Genomic DNA, 25,145 nt, shown 5'->3' with positions numbered 1-25,145 from the left:
TCAAGGATCTCTCTGTACTTTGCTCCGTTCATCTTTCCTTCAATCCTGACTAGTCTCCCACTGCCTGCCGCTGAAAAACATCCCCACAGCATGATGCAGCCACCACCATGCTTCACCGTAGGGATGGCACCAGGTTTCCTCCAGGCGTGACGCTTGGCATTCAGGCCAAAGAGTTCAATCATTGCTTCATCAGACAAGAGAATCTTGTTTCTCATGATCTGAGAGTCCTTTAGGTGCCTTTTGGCAAACTCCAAGCGGGCTGTCATGTGCCTTTTACTGAGGAATGGCTTCCATCTGGCCACTCTACCATAAAGGCCTGATTGGTGGAGTGTTGCAGAAACGGTTGTCCTTCTGGAAGGTTCTCCTATCTCCAAAGAGGAACTCTGGAGCTCTGTCAGGGTGACCATTGGGTTCTTGGTCACCTCCCTGACCAAGGCCCTTCTCCCCAGATTGCTCAATTTGGCCTGGCAGCCATGTCTAGGAAGAGTTTTTGTCGTTCCAAACTTCATCCATTTAAGGATGGAGGCCACTGTCTTTCCCAGGTCTGTGCCTTGACACAATCCTGTCTCAGAGCTCCCAAATGTTGTTTGTGTTTCCTTGTGCTGAAGGAGTTAAATTCTTCTTGAAAGATCAACCTTATTACCCCCCCCCCCCCCCCTCCCAGCCCATAAAAACAAGATGCTTTCCAGGTGGCCTCAATTATTTTCCCATGTGTTTTTCTGTGCAATGGTTAGAGAAGATAAGCTGGAGCATATACACAAAGGTGCAGCAACGACAGCATGGCTGTGGGTTCAAATCCTGCATTCACCTCATGTGTGTGTAAACTGTAAGTTGCTCTCTGGATAATTTTTTTTAGAATATTATTGTCCCGGCCAGTGTGGTGCTAGGCTGGGATACCATCAAAATTATGCTGTGACAGAGAATGAAGGGGCTTAGAGCAACAGGCCCTGTTTGAGCCAACAGCTTTAGACCCTAAATCGCTCCCCCACCCTACTCTGTCTTTATCTGTCTACTAAATCCCCCTATTGCTGTAAACACTGTTCCCAGGACAACTCCAGACTGTATATCTGATCTCAGCAGTGTGTAGAGGAAACGCTAATGGAGTGGTTCTGTTGCACATGGTTTCATAGGGTTCTTGATTGGTGGGTTGCTGCCAGTTAGACTAGGGAGTGGCTAGGAACATGGTTGTAGGAAAGTACTTTATGTGATGTCCCTGACATGTAGAAGTGGCTAAACAAGCTAACAAGATTTGTAAATTATTCAGGCAGGTTTTATTTTAGGCTGAAGCCTTCCGAAGATAGTCTCTGGATCAGAAAATGCCCAATGCAACCTCAAAATAAAATGGAGACATTTGGCATAACTGCAGGCAACAGAGATATGGCGTGTCTTGCCCTTTTAAGATATGACAAAACATGCCATAATTAAACTGTGGCTGATGTGTGGAGTAAGCAGTGTTGTCCTTAACACAGTGTTGTAGTGACCAGGGGCCTCATTTATAAACATTGCATATGCACAAAATATGCCCGCGCCAGTTTTCACACAAAAGTTGACATTTATGAAACCTGAACTTGATTGAGAATTTGCTTATCTTCCTGCAAACTTTAGACGCAGCGTAAGCACAGTTTCTAGTGTTTGAAGTATTGCATTGCAATAAGGCAAAAGTAGCCTAGCCTTGTGAAATGGGGAAAATATGATGACACTCTTATTCCTAAAGAAAGAGGTAGCTAAATACGCTATAATAACAATATGAAATCATCTGCCATTCGTGAGAACAGCGAAAATCTATTTATTCTATATTTGCATTCTAAAATTAGAAATTAGGATCTATTTCCTATTATTTAATACACCTGAAATAGCCTATAAGCCTACAACAAGTAAGGATAGGCTTCTTGTAACATGGGTCGTCTAAAGGAGACCAAGGCGCAGCGTGTATAGTGCTCATATTTGACTTTTAATGAAGACACTTGAACAAAACAACAAAACGACCGACAACAGTTCCGTAAGGTACACTTTCACAAAACGGAAAACAACTACCCACACCCACACTCTACTATGGAAAATGACCTCTTACAAGGCTCAGGATGTGACACTTTTCGTCCCATCTCTCATTTCATCACAGTAATAGATAAGCTAGTTGAAGTATTTTGCTCTATGCGATCCATTCCCGAAGCACAGTTTAACCGTAGAGCAGAGGTTCACCTTTTCTCGAGTAGACAATATTTAATTTCTAAACAATACATTTATCATATTATATGTATTGTGTATTATTTATTGTGCAATTGTTATGATAACCATTGCATAATAAATTCCTCACCTTTAAAATTTCTTAAGGCTAGGGGGCAGTATTCGGAAGTTCGGATGACTGACGTGCCCAAAGTAAACTTCCTGTTACTCAGGCCCAGAAGCTAAGATATGCATATAATTGGTAGCATTGGATAGAAAACACTCTGAAGTTTCTAAAACGTTTAAAATAATGTCTGTGAGTATAACAGAACTAATATGGCAGGTCACAGCCCATTCAAATGCTTGTTTATGGGATATTCAAAGGAATACCTCCCAGATTGCAGTTCCCATGGCTTCCACTAGATGTCAACAATCTTTAGAAAGGGTTTCAGGCTTGTTTTTTGAAAAATGAGTTAGTAATTGTAGTTTTTCAAGGTGGCTCTCATTTTGGACTGTAGTCTTGTGGCGCGGGTGGAGGAGGGCGCGCACTTCGTTATTTATCTCCGGTATTGAACATACTACATTCCGTCTTAAATTTGATCATTTATTTACATATTAGGGTACCTGAGGATTGATTAGAAACATTGTTTGACGAAGTTTATTGGTAACTTTTGGGATTCCTTTGTATGCACATTGAACGGGTGGATTACTGAATCAAATGTTCGGACTTTATTGAACAAAACAACAATATGTTGTGTAGCTGGGACCCTTGGGATTGCAAACAGAGGAAGATCTTCAAAGTTAAGTGATTTATTTTATCGCTATTTCTGACTTTTGTGACGCCTCTGCTGGTTTGGAAAATGTTTTTAATGCTGGTGTATGCAGGGCACTGTCCTCAGATAATCGCATGCTATGCTTTCGCCATAAAGCCTTTTTGAAATCTGACAAAGCGGCTGGATTAACAAGAAGTTAAGCTTTTAAATGATGTATGGCACTTGTATTTTCATGAATGTTTAATATTATGATTTCTTTGTATTTTGAATTTGGAGCTCTGCAATTTCACCTGATGTTGTCATGGTGGGACGCTAGCGGGACACCTAGCCCAGAGAGGAATGGCCATGATGAGTTATTATTCCAGAAGTAGCCATACAGCAAATTACCATGCGCATCTCATTTAATTTGGCCTATTAGATGGGCTATTATAATTTCCAGTTTTTGCTCTATGCATCAGAAGGGGACCGCGGTTTATAACATACAGGTGAACAGTAGATATTTTGCATTGAAGTGTATTGGCTACCACTGCAAGTAAGCCTAATGTAGTTTAAAAAATAATCAGGCTAGACAATCTTTCACAATTCGCGGGCAGTGCTGCATATTTAGGTTCGGGAAAATTAAATGCACAACATTATTGAATTCAAACGATCTGTTTACAGGTCCACAACTATTTGCAATTGTTTTTATATTTCAGAAATGGTCAGATACTGCAAAAGGAAACGTTCTGCCAACACCTACAAAGACATTGATCAAGTTCACCATTGCTATTTCCTTTAGATACTCTTGGCTTAATTCCAATACTTCCAAAGTATATAGCAAATAAGGGCATTATTGTCACCATAAAAGGTGAATGATGGGTGTTTTTCAGGTGGAGTTTTAATGCTAGTTCACGCGCGCATAGTTTCAGGACAGGTCTGATTTATAACGGGAAACATGCATATGTATGGCGTGCGCTAAGTTACATCACAATAGTTTGTACGGGTCCAGTCTTTAAAAAAATGCTTCATAAATAAATTTAGTGTGTCATGTACGCAACGGCTATAAACGAGGCACCTGAGCTGTCTGTGGTTCTGAAATGGGAGCTGGTCAACCATACCTATGACCATGCCCCTGACTCTGCCAACAAGGTTTTGTTTGCTTGAGTCACAAAACAGTTATGGAAGTGTACTGTATCTCCTCTCTCTGGTCATCATGGGTGAACCAGTCATCTGTAAACAGCTTTTAATGAGCTCAGACTGCCTGGGTAAATGACCACCCACTGGGCATACTGGTTGAATCAATGTTGTTTTAATGAAATTACGTTGAACCAACATGGAATAGACGTTGAATTAATGGCAGTGCCCAGTGAGCTTTAATTAACCAGCTGCTCTGGAGATGAAAAGGATTCCTGGGATCTCATCACCTGCTAGTTATTTCAAGACCAAGTACTCATCTGTTTCTGTGTTCTGTTTGTTGACATACTGTTATGTTTCTTTAGGTCTTGAATGACTGGGAGACACTCCCCTGCCATGAACATTGTTCCCATAGCTGAAGCCTCACCAGCTATAGTATGTTGACAAGGGCCACAGGGGCCCTTAGTGCTGAGGCCAGGGGTTCCACAGGATCCACAGGGACCATACAGGAGAGTCCACAGGGCCGGCAGACATCCATCACCAACCAACCCAAAGCTACCATGATGGTCCAGACCAGAGCTCCAGGGGAGACCGTTCACTATCAGACTCACCTCATCAACGTGAAGGAATCAAATGTTTACGTGGATATTTATTAACTATTGAATAATGTTCTTATAACTAGATTTTTTTAAATCGTTTCTTATGTTTTTTCTTATTGGGCAGCACTGAAATAATGCCAATGGTTAGATTTGTTTGCTCAAAAAGGAAAACAGAAGAGATAACAGGGATGTTATTTTTTTACATTTTCTATATTGCCTATATTGCAGTTTTCCAGATGAAAAAGGCATCTCCTGAGACGAAGGCGTGGAAAGTTTTAAAATGTAAGTTCAGCAGAGCAGCATGAGGCACAAAAAGGGAAACTTAATGTGAGCAAGAAAACAAAAAAAAGAATTGGCCAGGATCTAGGGAAAGTGGTTTATGAATGTAAATCAGTGGTTCTTAGTGCTTTTCCCAGAAGCTAGAGTTTCTCTCAGGACAAACTTTGCTCTCTCTCTCTCTGTGTGTCTCAACTCAAAGGGCTTTATTGACATGGGAAATGAATGTTTACATTGCCAAAGCAAGTGAAATAGATAATAAACAAAAGTTAAATAATCAATCAAAATGAACAGTTGACATTACACTCACAAGTTTCAAAGGAATAGACACATTTCAAATGTCTTATTATGGCTATGTACAGTGTTAGAACAATGTGCAAAATAGTTAAAGTAGAAAAGGGAAAATAAATCAACTTAAATATGGGTTGTATTTACAATGGTGTTTGTTCTTGTTCTCCCCTTTCTTGTGGCAACAGGTCACACATCTTGCTGCTGTGATGACACACTGTGTTATTTCACCCAATAGATATGGGAGTTTATCAAAATTGGATTTGTTTTTGAATTCTTTGTTGGTCTGTGTACTCTGAGGGACATATCTCTCTGTTGTCATACATTAGGCAGGAGGTTAGGAAGTACAGCTCAGTTTCCACCTCATTTTGTGGGCAGTGTGCACATAGCCTGTTTTCTCTTGGGAGCCAAGTCTCTCAATAGCAAGACCATGCTCACTGAGTCTGTACATAGTCAAAGCTTTCCTTTATTTTGGGTCAGTCACAGTGGTCAGGTATTCTGCCACTGTGTACTCTCTGTTTAGGGCCAAATAGCATTTTAGTTTGCTCAGTTCCTTTGTTAATTCTTATCAATGTGTCAAGTAATTATCTTTTTGTTTGTCATGATTTGGTTGGGTCTAATTATGTTGCTATTCTTGGGCTCTGTGGGGTCTGTTTGTGAACAGAGCCCCAGGACCAGCTTCCTTAGGGGACTTTTCTCTAGGTTAATCTCTCTGTAGGTGATGGCTTTGTTATGGAAGGTTTGGGAATCGCTTCCTTTTAGGTGGTTGTAGAATCGAACACCTTTTTGGATTTTGATAATTAGCAGGTATCGGCCTAATTCTGCTCTGCATGCATTATTTGGTGTTTTACATTGTACACAGAATGTTTTTGCAGAATTCTGTATGCAGTGTCAATTTGGTCTTTTTGTGAATTCTTAGGTTTTTGCATTCTTCATCAAAACATTTGGCATTGTTTTAAATTCGTATTATCAATCAAATTCAATAAAATGTATTTATTAAGCCCTTCTTACATCAGCTGATGTCACAAAGTGCTGTACAGAAACCCAGCCTAAATCCCCAAACGGCAAGCAATGCAGGTACAGAAGCACGGTGGCTAGGAAAATCTCCCTAGAAAGGCCAGAACCTAGGAAGAAACCTAGAGAAGAACCAGGCTGAGGAGTGGCCAGTCCTCTTCTGGCTGTGCCGGGTGGAGATTATAACAGAACATGGTCAAGATGTTCAAATGTTCATAGATGACCAGCAGGGTCAAATAATGGTAATCAAGGGTGTCGAGGGTGCAACAGTTCAGCACCTCAGGAGTAAATGTCAGTTGGCTTTTCATAGCCGATCATTCAGAGTATCTTTACTGCTCCTGCTGTCTCTAGAAAGTTCAAAACAGCAGGTCTGGGACAGGTAGCACGTCCGGTGAACAGGTCAGGGTTCCATAGCCGCAGGCAGAACAGTTGAAACTGGAGCAGCAGCACAGCCAGGTCGACTGGGGACAGCAAGGACTCATCAGGCCAGGTAGTCCTGAGGCATGGTCCTAGGGCTCAGGTCCTCCGAAAGAGAATTAGAGAGAGCATACTTAAATTCACACAGGACACCGGATAAGACAGGAGAAATACTCCAGATATAACAGACTGACCCTAGCCCCCCGACAAATACTATTGCAGCATAAATACTGGAGGCTGAGACAGAAGGGGTCTGGAGACACTGTGGCCCCGTCCGACGATACCCCCGGACAGGGACAAACAGGCAGGATATAACCCCACCCACTTTGCCAAAGCACAGCCCCCACACCACTAGAGGAGCACTTCAACTACTAACTTACCATCCTGAGACAAGGCCGAGGATAGCCCACAAAGATCTCCGCCACGGCACAACCCAAGGGGGGGGCCCACCTGGACAGGAAGAATACATCAGTGACTCAACCCACTCAAGTGATGCACCCCTCCTAGGGACGGCATGGAAGAGCACCAGTAAGCCATTGACTCAGCCCCTGTAATATGGTTAGAGGCAGAGAATCCCAGTGGAGAGAGGGGAACGGGCCAGGCAGAGACAGCAAGGGCGGTTCGTTGCTCCAGTGCTTTTCCATTCACCTTCACACTCCTGGGCCAGACTACACTCAATCATAGGACCTACTGAAGATATGAGTCTTCAATAAAGACTTAAAGGTTGAGACCGAGTCTGCGTCTCTCACAAATGGTAGGCAGACTATTCCATAAAAATTGAGCTCTATAGGAGAAAGCCCTGACTCCAGCTGTTTGCTTAGAAATTCTAGGTACAGTTAGGAGGCCTGCATCTTGTGACCGTAGCGTATGTGTAGGTATGTACGGCAGGACCAGGAGCAAGCCCATGTAATGCTTTGTAGGTTAGCAGTAAAACCTTGAAATCAGCCCTTGCCTTAACAGGAAGCCAGTGCAGAGAGGCTAGCACTGGAGTAATATGATCAAATTTGTTGGTTCTAGTCAAGATTCTAGCAGCCGTGTTTAGCACTAACTGAAGTTTATTTAGTGCTTTATCCGGGTAGCCGGAAAGTAGAGCATTGCAGTAGTCTAACCTAGAAGTGACAAAATCCCCACCGCACCCCCTCACGCAGCCCCACCCCCAGCCTCACCCGTGAGATGGACAGGATGGCCAAGGACAGGAAGTGCTGGGTCAACCTGTGTCACATTGCCGAGAGGGGCCGGTTCCTGTCTGACATCTTCACTTCCTTTGTGGACCTGCAGTACTGCTGGTTCCTTTTTGTTTTCATGATGTGCTACACCAGCACCTGGTTCTGGTTCGCTGGTCTCTACTTCCTGAATGTGTTTCTGCGTGGGGACCTGGTGCTTCCTCCTAATAGCAGCCAGGACCAGACCCTGGGGCAGCAGCCCTGCTACCTGGGAGTAGATGACTTCATCTCAGCCCTGCTCTTCTCTGTGGAGACACAGCACACCAACGGCTACAGCTCGCTCCCCGTCAACCCGGCCTGCCGCGAGGGCGTGTTGCTGGTCATGATCGTGGGCTCCATGATCGACGCTCTCATGGTGGGCTGCATGTTCGTCAAGATCTCCCGTCCAAGACGGGGGCAGAGACGCTGCTCTTCAGCTGCACTTGTGTCATCGCCAACCGTGACGACCAGCTGTGTCTGATGTTCCGACTGGGTGACCTGAGTGAGAGCCACATTCTCCAGCCCCTTCTGGGAGCTGGGCCCTGAACAGCTGAGGAAGCACGAGTTTGAGATCATCGCCCTCCTGGAGGGCATCGTGGAGGCCACTTGTGGGTCAAACACTCTCCATCAGTGTTCAGTTATGGAAGGAGGGAGGGAGGAGGAATGGACCCATGGACAGTGTGGTTAAGAGCCAAGTATACATGTTTACATGTTCTATTCTGGATGGGGGACTTCCACAACCAGGGCTGTAGCACTGACTCAGAGCTAGAATAACACATTGTGTAGAGTAGGGACATAAATGTTTAGTCTAAAACCAGAGCCAGATTTGGATATACAGTTTAGAGTAAAACCACGTGTTGTAATTTTGGCCAAGAATCAGATAAATATTTAGAAAAGCGAAGGATGACAAGTAGCTGTTTTGTTTTATGTTGAGTGAATACATTGGTTCCACAGGACTGTAGAAGGGCTGTGCCATGTAATTACTGTTGCACAAGATCACAGTTATCTAAACCATGTTAATTACAATCATGTGTTGTTGTTTTGTAGCAGACTGACAGATAGGCATTAACCTCTAAAAGTCTAAAAATAGGTCATTGTTTTTGATTTTGAATTTTGGACCTCTTTCGGTGTCAAAAAAATATATATAAGAAATGTATTTGATAAAATATTGAATTTGGCCTTTACTACTATATCCCATAGAAACACATTGAATAACACAATCATAAATGGCAAAAAAGACCAGTCAAAAAATAAATCATAAGGAATAAGGTTTCGAAGTGTCTGTCCTATATCTAGGACATACGAAAGCTCAGGAAATATATATATTTTACTCATATTTAACCCCTTACTTTTGTTAGCACAAAACTACCTCAATACTTCCACTCATTTGTATGAGTTACCTTCAGACAAGTCCCTTGACACTTATGTTGGTCAAAGAGCAAAACGTGTTCATGAGACTCTCCCATTTCCATAGAGTGGTCACTGGTCATATTAGTTTGTAGGCCAAACCATTCCGATGAAACAGACGTTTTAGTGAGAAGACCGATTTTCGGAATGTCTCATGGTCTGACAAACACCACTGAAGCTTGGCCACCTTCCATCACAGATGCCGAATGCAACATAGGCCGATGCGGTTGTTTGAGACGCAGCCCATACAATAAAACTAATCTCTAGTTTAAACTGACTGATTTTGTTTTTAACTATGTTACTTAGACTCTTAAGGACCAGTGGTTACAAAGAGACCGGTTATTATGAACAACCATAAGTAACAGATGCATGTTTTGGCTCATAGTGACCTCTTGTGGCAGAATATGGTAATTGGAAAAATGTAGTTCAAATTATGTATAACTTTATTAAGAGCCATGAATGGCTATGCAGCAGAAAGTATTCAGTAGCTTATTTGCAAAAATGTCCAGATGCAGTGACTGGACTGACTGTATTCCTCTCCTCTCCCAGGTATGATGTGCCAAGCGAATATCTCCTACATAGATACAGAGACTTTTGTTAATCTACTTCACTTGCTTTGGCAATGTTAACATATGTTCCCCATGCCAATAAAGCCCTTAAATTGAATTGATAGAGTAGGGGGCTTGATGTGAGCCATGCATGACCCTGGAGAAGGGCTCCTTCCGGGTGGACCTGCGTCGGTTCCACTCCACCCCACTGCAGCGCCCGCGAGCGTACACTGGTGGAGTGTACGCTCTACACACCCTCCAAGGCCGGGAGAGGGATATATATCAGGTGCTCTCAGGCTTCCACATGAACTGATTATAATCAACTAAGCTATTTTAATTTAAGATAATAAGCAACTGTAATTTTAAATGTAGAACATTCATTTATTTGTTCATTCCTATTTATTTAAGACTGACCGTGGCGTTGATTGTTTAAAGTGCTGCCTTAGCGAATGCTGCTTTTCAGATATCTTTTCAGATAGTTCAGATAAATTATGAGGATTGCTTAGACCAGATGAATAAGATGTTAGATATTGTTGTTTTATGTAAAAAAAAGTACAGTAAGTAAAATGGTAGAACACTGACACAACCTGTCAAAATAAATATTTCTTTAAAACATTTATTCTCTGAAGAGATACTAATTGCAAATACACTCTGCATGCCAGCTGCTGTGCAATTTATGCCAAAATGCATTCATACTCAAGTTCAGAGCAAATCAATGGTCTCATATCATAAAGGTTTGACAGGCTACTGTTTCTTTGTGGTTAGGTGTAACTGTGTGAGGATCTACATTCAGTACAAAAAAAGGCCATCTGCCAAATGAGTACATTGATTATAACAATACTATCATTAAAATAGCAACAGGCTAAAGCACATATACAGCACCTATAAAAAGTCTACACCCCCTTGGATTTCTTCACGTTTTATTGTGTTACAAAGTGGGATTAAAATGTATTTTTTAGGTCAACGGCCTCCACAAAATACTCTAATATCAAAGTGGAAGATTTGTGTATTTTTTTATTAATAAAAAATTAAACACTAATATACCTTGATTAGATCATTATAAGGCTTTGCATTTAGGCCAAAAAGTGTATACCTTTGCCATGTTTTTGTTGTTGCAGTATTACTTTAGTGCCTTTATGCATGTTTTGGATTATTTGTATTCTGTATATTTGTATTCTTCTTTTCACTCTGTCATTTAGGTCATTATTGTGGAGTCACTACAATGTTGTTGATCCATCCTCAGTTCTCTCCCATCACAGCCATTGAACTCTGAAGTTGTTTTAAAACCCCCAATGGCCTCATAATAACATCCCTAAGCAGTTTCCTTAATGTCCTGCAGCTCAGATCAGAAGGATGACTGCATCTTTGATGTGTCTGGGTGATTTAATACATAATCCACAGCATAATTATTAATTTGACCATGCTTAAAGATATGTTCAATGTCTGATTTGTTATTGTTACCCATCTACCAATCACTGGTCTCCTTTATGAGGCTTTCAAAAAGCTCCCTAGTATTTGTAGTTGAATCTGTGTTTGAAATTCAATACTTGGCTGAGGGACCTTACATATGTTGTATGTATGGAGAACAGAGGAAGGGGTAGTCATTAAAAAATCATGTCAATCCCTGTTATTTCACACAGAGGGAGTCCATATAAGTTATGTGATTTATTAAGACACATTTTACTTCATTCAGGCTTTGCTAAACAAAGGGTGTGAGTACTTCTGCAGCTACTATATTTTAGTCATTTAATTGTTATTAATTTGTAAAAACATGTAGAATTTTGTTTTCACTTTGACATTAGGGAGTATTTTGTGTAGATGAATGATTAAAAAATATATATACACTGCTCAAAAAAATAAAGGGAACACTTAAACAACACAATGTAACTCCAAGTTAACTTCTGTGAAATCAAACTGTCCACTTAGGAAGCAACACTGATTGACAATACATTTCACATGCTGTTGTGCAAATGGAATAGACAACAGGTGGAAATTATAGGCAATTAGCAAGACACCCCCAATAAAGGAGTGGTTCAGCAGGTGGTGACCACAGACCACTTCTCAGTTCCTATGCTTCCTGGCTGATGTTTTGGTCACTTTTGAATGCTGGCGGTGCTTTCACTCTAGTGGTAGCATGAGACGGAGTCTACAACCCACACAAGTGGCTCAGGCAGTGCAGCTCATCCAGGATGGCACATCAATGCGAGCTGTGGCAAGAAGGTTTGCTGTGTCTGTCAGCGTAGTGTCCAGAGCATGGAGGCGCTACCAGGAGACAGGCCAGTACATCAGCAGACGTGGAGGAGGCCGTAGGAGGGCAACAACCCAGCAGCAGGACCGCTACCTCCGCCTTTGTGCAAGGAGGAGCAGGAGGAGCACTGCCAGAGCCCTGCAAAATGACCTCCAGCAGGCCACAAATGTGCATGTGTCTGCTCAAACGGTCAGAAACAGACTCCATGAGGGTGGTATGAGGGCCCGACGTCCACAGGTGGGGGTTGTGCTTACTGCCCAACACCGTGCAGGACGTTTGGCATTTGCCAGAGAACACCAAGATTGGCAAATTCGCCACTTGCGCACTGTGCTCTTCACAGATGAAAGCAGGTTCACACTGAGCACATGTGACAGACGTGACAGTCTGGAGACGCCGTGGAGAACATTCTGCTGCCTGCAACATCCTCCAGCATGACCGGTTTGGCGGTGGGTCAGTCATGGTGTGGGGTGGCATTTCTTTGGGGGGCCGCACAGCCCTCCATGTGCTCACCAGAGGTAGCCTGACTGCCATTAGGTACCGAGATGAGATCCTCAGACCCCTTGTGAGACCATATGCTGGTGCGGTTGGCCCTGGGTTCCTCCTAATGCAAGACAATGCTAGACCTTATGTGGCTGGAATGTGTCAGCAGTTCCTGCAAGAGGAAGGCATTGATGCTACGGACTGGCCCGCCCGTTCCCCAGACCTGAATCCAATTGAGCACATCTGGGACATCATGTCTCACTCCATCCACCAATGCCACGTTGCACCACAGACTGTCCAGGAGTTGGCGGATGCTTTAGTCCAGGTCTGGGAGGAGATCCCTCAGGAGACCATCCGCCACCTCATCAGGAGCATGCCCAGGCGTTGTAGGGAGGTCATACAGGCACGTGGAGGCCACACACACTACTGAGCCTCATTTTGACTTGTTTTAAGGACATTACATCAAAGTTGGATCAGCCTGTAGTGTGGTTTTCCACTTTAATTTTGAGTGTGACTCCAAATCCAGACCTCCATGGGTTGATAAATTGGATTTCCATTGATTATTTTTGTGTGATTTTGTTGTCAGCACATTCAACTATGTAAAGAAAAAAGTATTTAATAAGATTATTTCTTTCATTCAGATCTAGGATGTGTTGTTTAAGTGTTCCCTTTATTTTTTTGAGCAGTATATATATTTCTATCCCACTTTGAAACGCAAAAGAACGTGGGGAAAAAATCCAGGAGGTGCAGACTCTAAAGGCACTGTAAATATGAATCAAACAACATCTAAATGTACTAAACACACATGGCTAAATGAAAATCAAGAATTTGTGCACAAACGATTGCTCCAAGTCTTATCTTGAGAGAGATAACGGCCAGACATAGATGGACACATTCATATGAAACAAGGACACATTTTTTGCTGCCTCTGAATAGTCTTGATGTTTCCTTTCCTTGTCTCTTGTAAGTGACTGACTCTTCAGCTGCAGCCATGATAGAATGGTAATAATACTTTGCTTGATAATGATAATGCTGCTGATGCTAGACATGTTTTACATTCTTTTCTGAGACCCAGTGTCCTTCTAGTGGTGGAAATATGCAATGACGTACTCCATGCACTTTTGGAGTACATGGATAAATGCTACGGTAACTGGTGTCTTTTTACCATGTATGTAAATTACATTCTATGAGTTAGTTTCCCTGAGATGTAGTTGTTTGGTAGTTAAATGATTCTCTATTGACATTACATTTGCCTTCAAGCTAGCTCAGGTATGGCATGTGTACAGGTAGGTGCTGCTGATGGTCCAGTCTGGGGGGAAGTCCTGCAGCGGGTGGTTCTTCAGGTGTTTCTGCATGGCAGCCAGGCTGCTACAGAACTCCAGGCAGGCAGTACACTGGTAGGGTGTGGCCCCGCCGTGGGTCCGCAGGTGCTTGATCATGGCTGAGTAGTCCCTTGACCGCTGGCCACACAGACGGCACTCAAACGGCTTCTCTCCTGGGGTTGACATCGAGAGTGAGCAGGCAAGCACATACACAATGACTGACACATTGAAACACACACACACACACACACACACACACACACACACACACACACACACACACACACACACACACACACACACACACACACACAGGGGGATATAATACCTGTGTGTACCCGGTGGTGTGTATCCAGTTGGTGTTTGAGGCTGAACCTCTTGGAGCAGCGTTTACACTGGTAGGGCTTCTCTCCTCCCTGATCTCGCCGGTGGGGCGGCAGTGACCGCTCCACCCTGAAGCCACGATCACAGTACTTACACCCCAGAGAAGTCTCACCTGTGCCTGGGGAGGAGAGAGCAACAAGAGGGGGTGGGGGTGGAATTGTAATCATTCCATGTCATGTAAATTCCTTCTTTCATTTAGTATCTTGTGATGAGTAACTTATAATTAGTTATAGTTAACTTTACATGAATATACATTATGTGTATACAGACAGAACCGTCCACTGAACATCAGTATTAATAAACCTAGCTTAGCTCCATTTCTATACTGTAATGCGTTTCGGCACCTGACTTTCCCCCTGTGCTCCCCATTGCAGCCTGTATAATTGAGCGTATGGGTTAATTGTTTTCTCACACGTCTATATTTATCAGCACAATCATTGGTGACCATTACCCGATTAAACAATAGTGTCAGGCCAGAGTGATGACCTACTAATAGCACTAAATTGTGATGTGAGCTCAGCCACATTGCATGCAGATGGATTCTCTGCAGGACAGGGGTCACACTCATGACTGTAAAGGCTCACTGTTGTCATAGCAGCAACCTTCTTCACTCAATATTTTTTGTTGTATTCATTTGTGAAGATATATTCAAAGATTACTTTTTTTTTTTAAATTACAGTGGGTATTGTATGAAATGGTATTATACAACTCTTATGTAGCCTACCGTAAATTCCGGACTACAAGCCGCAACTTTTTTCCCAGGCTTTGAACCTCGCAGCTTAAACAATGACGCGGCTAATATATGGATTTTTCCCGCTTTCAATTTTTTTTTTCCAAAAAAACATTCTGTGACGTGCTCAGTTTTTTGCTGGCATGAAGCTTTCATTAGACCAATGAAATTGCCGAACGGGTTACGGTCAAACAACTTTTTTGTTTACTGTTTAGATTAAATCGAGCGCTCTCAAACTTCCCATCATTCTGATTACGGTAGTCATTTTGTCACCCTAATCATGGCAAAGACACGGAGAAATGCATATGATGCAGCTTTCAAGTTGAAGGCGATTGATCTGGCTGTTGGAAAAGGAAATAGAGCTGCTGCACGGGAGCTTGGTCTTAATGAGTCGATGATAAGATGTTGGAAACAGCAGCGTGAGGAATTGACTCAGTGAAAAAAGACAACTAAAGCTTACTGCTAATTTTTTATTTTTTGTTACAAGCCGTGTTTCGTTAAAGACTATTTATTTTTGTTACAAGCCGTGTTTCGTTAAAGCCTGTGTAAAGTTCATTTGTTTCAATGTACCGGTAGGCACCTGCGGCTTATAGACATGTGCGGCTTATTTATGTTCAAAATAATATCTTTTTTTTAATTCAGTGGGTGCGGCTTATATTCAGGTGCGCTTAATAGTCCGGAAATTACAGTAATTGTGTTTGTCACACACCTAGATAATGATACCTAAGACCTCCTTTTACCAGAGATAGTTCTATAAATACACCACATCCTTTCACAAGGTTCAAATTGACAAGAAGAACCTTGGTTTCCTCTCATCATGTACCTTTATATTTCTCTATAATCTGACCGAGGTGTGATTCTGAAGTAGAGCTGTCAGCTCTCAAGCCCTTTGGTGGCAGTTAGTGATACTGTTTTACACAGTTACTATGGGGCCCTGTAGAACACATACAGGATGCTGAAATGGGGTGGCGGGCTGGGGAGGGGGGGAAGGGATTGAGATGATGAGAGAGGGAGAGAGAGAGAGAGAGAGATGGGGGAGAGCAGGGACCAAGACCACAATAAAGTGTTCACTCCTCTCTCGCTACTATTCAGCCTGTTCTCAATTAGCTTCCTGTCCAAACCTTCCTTGGCCTCTCGCTTAGAACGCACAAACCTCTGATGTCTAAGCTTGTAAGTCCCCAATTATGGGGACTAAAATGATCAAGCATGATAAAAGTGACCAGTTGAAGTCAGTGAAACACTCATTATTCAACTAAATGTGTTACTCTTGGCTCTCCATTCAATTTGGTGGAGACAATCAGTGGAGATAATCTCGAGTCACATGAATACCGTCTCTCAGTCGTACTGTAACGAGCGAGTGACAGTGGTAACCCCATCACACAAACATAGACTGTAAAGATGTGAGGCTGACTTGACCACCCTACATAGAGAGAAAAAAGATGTAAGCTTTTTTCCCTTTGGCACTGTATCAAAACCACCAGCACATTGCAGAGCGTACTGTTTGTTCTGCCAGCTTACCGCACTGCTGCACCGCCAGCACAAAGCCACAACTCACTCACTCACTCACTCTGTCTGTCTCTCTGTTTCTGTATCTCTCTCTCTCTCTCTCTCTCATGCTCTTGCCCTCACGCTCACTCTCTCTCTCTTACTTTCTCTCTCCCCCTCTCACTCTCTCACTCTTTCACACTCTTTCTCTCTCATTCTCCCCAAGACACGCTTCTCTCTCTCTCTTTCTCTCTCCTTTATCTCCCCCACTCTCTCTTTCGCACTCTCTTACTCTCTCTCGTTCTCCCTCAGGCACTCTTCTCTCTCTCTCATGTTTCCTATATGCTCTGTCCCTATGACGATAGAGGTTAAGAAATGTCACTGCCATGTATCCATTAGAATATTAAGAATACAGTCACGTCTTAGTTCTGCACAGCTCCCAATACAATATTCACATTTTGAGATTATGCTTTTTGCAATGTACCCCAGTTAGAGGTCTAGTGAAAAAGCACTGAGTGAATGTTGTGACATTACAGTACCTGAGGGGTTGGTGGTTGAGGCCTGCAGCCATGAGCTGCCCAGGAGGACCTTGCTGCAGTGCTGACAGTCTTGGGTTCTTCCTGGACGCTCCTGGGAGTATCTGGCCCCATAGAAGACAGGTTTAAAATGAGACTTTATTTAAAGGACAAGAGTCAACGTAACTGTTGTAAGGCAAACACGTGAGCATGGTGGTCACCGAACCACTATTAGATAACCCAGTTGATGTGTTGCAATGAGTGTAATGCCAAAGCAGATTGATTTGCACACCATCTTTAGACATCCTGTCCTTCTCCCCTGCCTCTCCAACCGCAGGCTATATGTACCTGTCTATTGATGTCAAACGTAAGCACCCAACTGTCGTAGGTTGGGGTTCTGAGGAAGAGGCCAGGCGTTACAATGGTACTGTATGTTCAGTGTCACATAGAAAAGGGACTTTCCACAGCATCTGACGCACTTTGTTAGCTAGACTGAAAAACCATAGGTGAATGATTTTTCAGAGATTAAAGGAAGAGTGGTAATGCTCTTTATGTGGCCCTAAAATCCACTAAATAAACAAAAGTGACAAATCTGCTACAAAGTCTGCTAGATGGTTTCCTACGCCACCTAAATGAAATGGACACAGATATCAGATAAACCTCAGAGATCAGCAACAGGAGGGAGGAGGAAGTCAGAGAGATGTTGACGACCGATAGTTTCCACACTGAAACAGGATCACATAAACACAGTTTTAAGACTACTGTGTGTGTGTGTGTGTGTGTGTGTGTGTGTGTGTGTGTGTGTGTGTGTGTGTGTGTGTGTGTGTGTGTGTGTGTGTGTGTGTGTGTGTGTGTGTGTGTGTGTGTGTGTGTGTGTGTGTGTGTGTGTGTGTGCGTGCGCGCAATGTGTATTATGGGGACCTCATACCAAATTGTAACATGTATTTCTTTATATATATTTTTTTATTTTATTGGAATGTTTGTGTTGAATTTGTTGTCCTCAGGGCTCAATGGACTCTCCTGATTAAATAAAAGTTAAATAAATAAAAAATAGGCAGACATTGTTTAATTAAGAACAGGACTGAAACAGTTTGTAACCGATCTATACTGGTTCTGAATGTCTTTCATGATTGATATTTGCAAGGGAGGGGAGAAACTAAGGGGGCTCCCCCTTTAGATACTATGTGGAAAACTGCTTTATAGAGCCTTTCAATTACACCCTACTGTACATCATGTCTCTGCATTAGAAAAGAGGAAGTAGCTTCACTGTAAAACCATAAACCAGATAGTGTGTAATGCCACCATCAAGGGACAGACCACATAACATGACTTCGGGAGCTGTTCTGTGGTTTGGACACAGCTAATAAAAATGACCATCTACATCCATAATATACATCATGTGAATATGACAGACAGGAGAGGGTTAACTGGAGACAGGGGAAACTCTGCTTGTAGGAAAGAACAGGAGAACTTTCACTCAGATCCACCCAAACAGCAATGAGTCAGATAGCTGTGTTGATATGTGTTACTTAATGTAAGCAAATTAGGGATATTCTGAACTATATTGTAGAAATGAGAACAGGGAAAGAAGGAGAAGAATGAAGACCAAAACGTCTGTAGTATAAAACCCCTCCACAGCAGTTTTACCTTTGCCCTTCCCCTGGTGCTCCACCTATCAACACTTTATCCATCGGGTCTCTTTTTCCCAGCAAATCTTGCGTCAGAATGTCCCCCAGCTCCCGAGACCCAGAGAGCAGGGGGTGGTGGTATGGATGCAGGATACCAGGGTAGCCCAGGACGGCGCTGCGTACCTGGGGCGGGATGGAGGACGTTAGCAGGGGGTACATGTGAGGAGTGGAGAGGTGGAAAGGGTATGTCACCAGGTGCTGTGAGGGTTGAAGGGAAGAGGAACTGGCTGCTAGGATGTCGTTATAGTTCAAGGCCATCCTCGTCAGGGTGTTGACTTGGTGCCACATGACCCTCGACGCTGGGGGAGGAGGGAGAGGGGGTTGGATGGTGGCAGCAGTGGTGGCGATGACACTGTCTCTGGGTGGAGCTGGTGTGGTGGTCACCAGTATGGGTGTGAGTGGCTTTGGCCTTTTTCTCTGTGGGGGTGATGAACCAGAGGAGTTATCCCTAGTGTCAGGAAGAGTGGGGTCCTTAGTGAATGTGCTGCTCTGGGGCTCCAGATCAATGGAGGGAATTGTCTGGGGATCCCCCTCTTCTGGAATGGGACTTCCTTTCAGGAATTCTTTCTCATCTCTCTCCTCTGTTATCTGAAGTTCTCTCATTTCTGTCATTTCTCTAGTTTCTTTTGTTCCTCTCACTCTTATTTCTCTCAACTCTCTTCTCTCTCTCATCAGGCACCCCAGATTTCTCTTCAGCTGGCTGCGACACTGCTCCTCCAGGGAATGCATCTCCAGGAGCTTAGCGGCCCTCAGAAGCTGGGGCAGATCATCCACAGGGACCTCCAGGGTTTCGGTGTAGGCAAAGTCCAGGACCTGCTGGAAGGTGTGTGGAGAGAGGAGCTCCAGACTACAGTGGTAAGGTTGGTCGAGGCGATCAGGCTGGTCTGAGTATGCAGCCTGCAGGGTGAGCTGATGCTCCAGGGTTTTGCTAGCGCAGGCCAGCACCAGCCGATGGGCCCTGAACACCTGGCTCTCCACTGAGATGACAGCGTCACACAGCGTCCCCGAGCGACGCAGGACATCTGCCTGGCGCAGGAAGAGGGAGTACTGGGTGTTGTGAACTCGGATCATCTTAGAGGTCTGGAGGAGGAAGGGAGGAGTGATGGGAAGAGGAGATGGGCAGGTGAATAGTAGATGGTTTAGAAACTGTTTGAGACAACGCCATTCAACCTATAGGAAAAAGGAGACAGTGAAATTATCTAAATGTGGTCATTTTTTGTAATGATTCTGAGAAATAAAAATGGTCAGATAGCAAGTTGGAAAATTTATTTGTATAAATAGGTAAATTGCAGAGATTGCGGTTGTGATAAATAGATTATATCCCACGCCTCTGGTTCTTAGTGTTTTTCCATCGATGCCAGACGTTTAGGATGTTTTCAAGCTATCAGGGGTGAGAGAAGAGGGGGTTGGAAACTCAGAGGGCAGATCATATCACCTGCTGACGTAGGTTAGGTTGATAACGTGCTGTTGGTTACTAGGGTTTTGGAAATTCATAGCCCGAAAGGGACTGACACAATGCAAGAATGACTTAAAAAGTTCAACATTACAGGAGCAATTGATATGTCGATCATGTTACATATCAATAAATATTGAGTGGCATTTCATAGTCTGCAGCATGTACTGAAATGAATCTCAAGAACATGTTGTATTAAATTATATCCATTCATGATATTATCTTTAAGTCCATTTCCCCTGAAGTCCTCGTGTAGCAATCTGGGGCTTAAAAGGTCTATGTCAATTCTGTGGTTGATGAAGTACAGCATATTTCACAGTTGTTTTTAGCATGTCTTATATCTGACCTCTGTAGTAAAAATAAGTGGTGGAGACTGTATATCTGGTTGACGTGTGGAAATGTTATGTTTCATGTCAGCTTTGAAATTCATCTCTCAGCTATACGCTCAGAAGCCACAAACCTCCTCAGAATATGACACTATGACTAATGCCAGTACACACAGGCGTCACAGACAGACGACAGGTTTGTTTGATCAACAACAACCTATAGTGTACTGTAATTTGGTTTAGATAGGCATCTACAGTTGTATCAGTGTGCTGTATGTGGTATAAATCAAATTGTGCTATTGGAACATGCAGTAGTGCGTCTTGATATGACAGGATTGTATCGAAAAAAAACGGGTCACGTCAATTTACAAAAGTGGGTTAACCGCAGTTCTGTACTATATACTGCACAATCCTACTGAACAGCAGTGGTGGAAAAAGTACTCAATTGTCATACTTGAGTAAAAGTAAAGATAACTTAATAGAAAATGACTCAAGTAAAAGTGAAAGCCATCCAGTAAAATACCACTTGAGTAAAAGTCTAAAAGTATCTGGTTTTAAATGTACTTAATTACAATGGTGGAAAAAGTAATAAATTGTTATACTTGAGTGAAAGTAAAAAGTAAAAGTAAATGCTGTACATAAAATTCCTTTTATTAAGCAAACCACGTGGCAAGAATTTCTTGGTTTTCTTATTTACGGACAGCCAGGGGCACGCTCCAACACGCAGACATCATTTACAAACGCAGTAGTTGCGTTTAGTCAGCCAGATCAGAGGCAGTAGGGATGACAACGTGTTATATTAATAGATGCGTGAATTGGACCATATAGCTGTCCTGCCTGAGCATTTGAAATATAACGAGTACTTTTCGGTGTCAGGGAAAATGTATGGGAGTAAAACGTACATATTTTCTTAAGGAATGTAGTGGAGTAAAAGTAAAAGTAGTCAAAAATATAAATAGTGAAGTACAGATACTACAAAAAAAACTACTTACTTACAATACTGCAAAACAGGTTAAAATTGACTTTATTTTTTAACTCATTAAAACCCCCTTCATTAAAATATCCAAGTGGTCAGTGATGTGTGGTTGTGTATCCTCTGTTCTGCCCCTCCAGCTGACCTGTCTCTGAGAGAACTGTCCCATGGAGCACTTTGACACAGTAACCTCTGCTCAGTACAGTAACTCCATTTCTATCCGCCGACGGCGACAGTCGATAAGATTGAGAGTAGACATACCGGTACTGAAATGACAGCACTTTAATGTCATCGTTACTGTAATTGATGCTTAATCTCTTTCCAACACACACATAGTCAAACAAAGCTTCAGTTCCACTCCCAAAAGTATTAACTCAGTATTTTAAGTAATACATTCCTTTATTTGCTTACATATTACTAAACACCCTAAAATGTGGTTTGTTTGCTGAATGGGTCTAGAGTGAAAATACTAAAACTAACTTCTCTTCAACTATAGCACATACTGAAGGCCATGGACATCTGTTATACGATGCCTGCTGTCTCGTACTTTTGTTTGTGTATCTCTTGAACTTTTCCTGCAGCTACCCTGCTAGTACCCCTAATCTGCAGCTTTAGGAAATAATAATGACCTCTGTATTATTATAGATTATATCATATTATAAACTGGGTAGTTCGAGCCCTGAATGCTGATTGGCTGAAAGCCGTGGTATGTGAGACTGTATACCACGGGTATGACAAAACATTTATTTTGACTGTTCCAATTACGTTTGTAACCAGTTTAAAATAGCAATAAGGCTCCTCAGGGGTTTATGGTGTATGGCCAATATACCACGGCTCCACGTTGCGTCATGTCCGCGTTTTTGGTACAGTAATACTTTATAGGGTGCAAATTTATAGAACGTATTCACTGACATTAATTTGATTATTTACTGTATATTAGAGAATTGTATGAGTGCATTTAAAAAAAATAGTCATGACAGAAATGATTGTCACCCTTGATAAAGATGAGCAGAAAATACTGTATAAAATACATAATACAAATACTGAGCTATATTGTATGCTGAAAAAAAGGGGACATTATATTATTTTCTACTAATACAATTTTGCTCACAGAAAGAGATTTTGTTTAACAATAAATACTTTTCCCCCTTGAAAAGATAGGGGTCACAAGTATTATCCTCACTTTGTGAGGATGACGGCACTGAGCCTTTTTCTAAAATGTTTTATGAGATTGGAGAACACATTGGGAGGAATCTTAGACAACACCTACATACAGAATCTTTCCAGATCATTGATATCCTTCATCTGCGCTTATGGAGTGAGGGCCCTCTTCAATTCAAACCACTGGTTTTCAATGGGGTTCAAGTCTGAGATGGTCATTGCAAAATGTTGATTTTGTGGTCAATTAACCATTTCTTTGTGGATGTTGATGTGGGATTGGAGTTGTCTTGCTGGAAGATACACCTCTGGCCAAGTTTCAACCTCCTGTCAGAGGCAACCTGGATTTTGGCTAAAATGTCCTGGTACTGGGTAAATTCCATGATGCCATTGACCTTAACAAGGGCCTCAGGACCAGTGGAAGCAAAATAGCCCCATAACATTATAGATCCACCTCCATATTTTACTGTAGGTATGCGGTTCGTTTCTGTTTATCACATCCTTCTTGCGTGGCCAGAGATCTCTACTTTCATGTTATCTAACCATAGCACAATAACTCCAAGCACATATAAAATTCCACAAAGAAATGGTTAATTGACCGCAAAATTAAAATTTGCAATGGCCATCTCAGTCTCCGGACTTGAACCCCATTGAAAACCAGTGGTTTGAATTGAAGAGGGCCCTCACTCCATAAGCGCAGATGAAGGATATCAATGATCTGGAAAGATTCCGTATGGTGGAGTTGTCTAAGATCCCTCCCAATGTGTTCTCCAATGTCATAAAACATTTTAGAAAAACACTCAGAGCCGTTATCCTCACAAAGGGAGGGTGCCGGAGTATTGAAAACAGGGGTGCCAATAATTTGGACCCCTTTTGAGAAAGAAAATATTAGTTGTTAAACAAAATATCTTTCTCTGAGCAGTTGTATTAGTAAAAATAATACCATGTTCTAATATTTTCAGCACAGCTTGTATTATTTATTTTATACAGTCTTTTTTGCTAATCTTTATCAGGGTGCCAATAATTTGAGTCACCTCTGTATGTTCCTTTACTGATATCTGCTATAGAAGTAAAATGCATTATTATTATTGACATTTGCAGGTAGAAATGTTACATGCAGAACCTTTCACAACAGCTTGATCCACCATCAATGCAACCATCCATACAAACTAATCGATACACAAAGTTGAATGAGTAGACTTTCCCTGGCTATACACATATAGGACAGTACCATCATAAATCAGGTACTGATGGCGATATGATTACTGAATATCACACATACAGTAGCGGGCTACAGACAGACATTAGGCCTACAGTATGCAGGCCTCAGTATTACCACAAGCAAATCTACATATACTCAATAGCCCATAAAGCTAAGGGGAAAACCTAGTGTGCACTGACACAACTTCAACATCCTCTGACAACACATGAAAAACCAGAGGGCCTCTCCTCTACTCACATGTAAAGGCTGGAGTTGCATGCGAGGAACTTTTTGAAGCTAAAAACCACAGAGACACCAGCTAGATGACAGGATCAACAGAGAGATAGTGAAGAGAAAGAGTTAGAGAGAAAGAGTGAATAAGTGAGAGAGAGAAAGAAAGATAGAGAGAAAGATAGAGAGAGAGAGAAAATTTGTAAAATTGAGCAGAATGGCTTGGGAGACCATGCAAGGATGGAAAGTGTAGTAAAACAGAGGTGTTCAGTGCGATGGAGAGACTCACCAGTTCACGAGTGACTCAACCCACCCACTGTGGAGAGTGTCGACCCTATACGCATTGTGACCTGGCTGTTGAATGACAGGGTTGGCTGGGTGTCCGTTTAGGTAAGGGAAAGGGTGGTTACCTCTTCTCTCTTCTCAGTCCCTCCTCTTAACCTCATCTGGCCCTGATTGGTCTGTCATGGGAGCATCGGTGAGATATGATTGGTTAGTACAGTATACAGAGTTGAACTGGCAAGTTATTGATCTTGGTTGATTATCTCATTTCAAAATAATGTGTTAGGCTGAGATGGACAGATTGAAATGTAGCTACACACAGGTTATACCAGAGTAATCTCTTTAATCATATTTATGATGTTATCCTAAAAGGCACAAACATGTATTATTTTTGTCCCACTCACATCACAGTTGCAGGTTACTGAAATGTTCTAATGGGCTGAAGTACAGTGCTCAGAGAAAACCATTTGCACTTAGTTTAGCTTTGACAGGATGTTGAACGCTAGAGAGGCTTTAACAACATAGAACCAAGCTACAACCTGTCTACCTGAAATAGCACATGCATTAGCCTGATGGTGCTGCATTTCATGTGCATGTGAGATGGCTGATGTGAAAACTATGATAACTTAATGATATAGAGATGTAGGTTACTACTGTGGGGTCAATGGCCAGATCTAGCACTCTTTACAATGCATGCAGCATCTTTAGTAATACGTTATACAGTAGTAAAGCTTGGAATTTTAAGGCTCTGTTTTTCAAAGATATTTATGTTGATTAAAGGACCAGTTCAGTCAAAATTCAGTTTGTATCATATTGTACAGCTGATGAAACTAACACTGTAAAAGGGTGAATACATTTGATCAGTGTTA

At 42.4% G+C, this 25,145-nt stretch overlaps 1 protein-coding gene and 1 pseudogene across 2 annotated transcripts; one reads left to right on the top strand and one right to left on the bottom strand.

Annotated features, from left to right (window-relative positions):
- The first annotated feature begins 7,816 nt into the window (after window positions 1-7,816).
- Window positions 7,817-9,241, top strand: LOC106605580 (G protein-activated inward rectifier potassium channel 4 pseudogene; annotated as a pseudogene).
- Window positions 9,242-11,226: 1,985 nt separating this feature from the next.
- LOC106605616 (zinc finger and BTB domain-containing protein 16-like) lies at window positions 11,227-24,379 on the bottom strand. Of its 2 annotated transcripts, none has more exons than XM_014201452.3 (5): window positions 24,284-24,379; window positions 18,612-19,822; window positions 16,989-17,089; window positions 14,179-14,352; window positions 11,227-14,023 (listed from the first exon to the last, which is right to left on the bottom strand). In XM_014201452.3, exons 2-5 carry the CDS (start codon window positions 19,721-19,723, stop codon window positions 13,794-13,796), a joined length of 1,617 nt encoding a protein of 538 aa, XP_014056927.3. In that variant the 5' UTR covers window positions 19,724-19,822; window positions 24,284-24,379; the 3' UTR covers window positions 11,227-13,793. The 2 variants fall into 2 exon arrangements, with proteins under 2 accessions (XP_014056927.3, XP_045574623.2); XM_045718667.2 differs by lacking the exon at window positions 24,284-24,379 and adding an exon at window positions 24,022-24,146.
- Window positions 24,380-25,145: the final 766 nt, after the last annotated feature.

Source organism: Salmo salar, chromosome 05 (genome assembly GCF_965601325.2).
Source record: "Salmo salar chromosome 05, fSalSal1, whole genome shotgun sequence".
Classification (NCBI taxonomy): Eukaryota; Metazoa; Chordata; class Actinopteri; order Salmoniformes; family Salmonidae; genus Salmo; species Salmo salar.
This window is presented reverse-complemented; position numbering and strand designations above follow the sequence as displayed.

Excerpts from the sequence above, each read along its gene's own strand:
- LOC106605616 (XM_045718667.2), bottom strand. The coding sequence starts at position 24,042 with ATGCAACTCCAGCCTTTACAT. Across the intron at positions 19,823-24,021 it reads TGCAACTCCAGCCTTTACAT|GTTGAATGGCGTTGTCTCAA; the intron begins GTGAGTAGAGGA and ends TTTTTCCTATAG. Across the intron at positions 14,353-16,988 it reads CTCAACCACCAACCCCTCAG|GCACAGGTGAGACTTCTCTG; the intron begins GTACTGTAATGT and ends TCTCCTCCCCAG.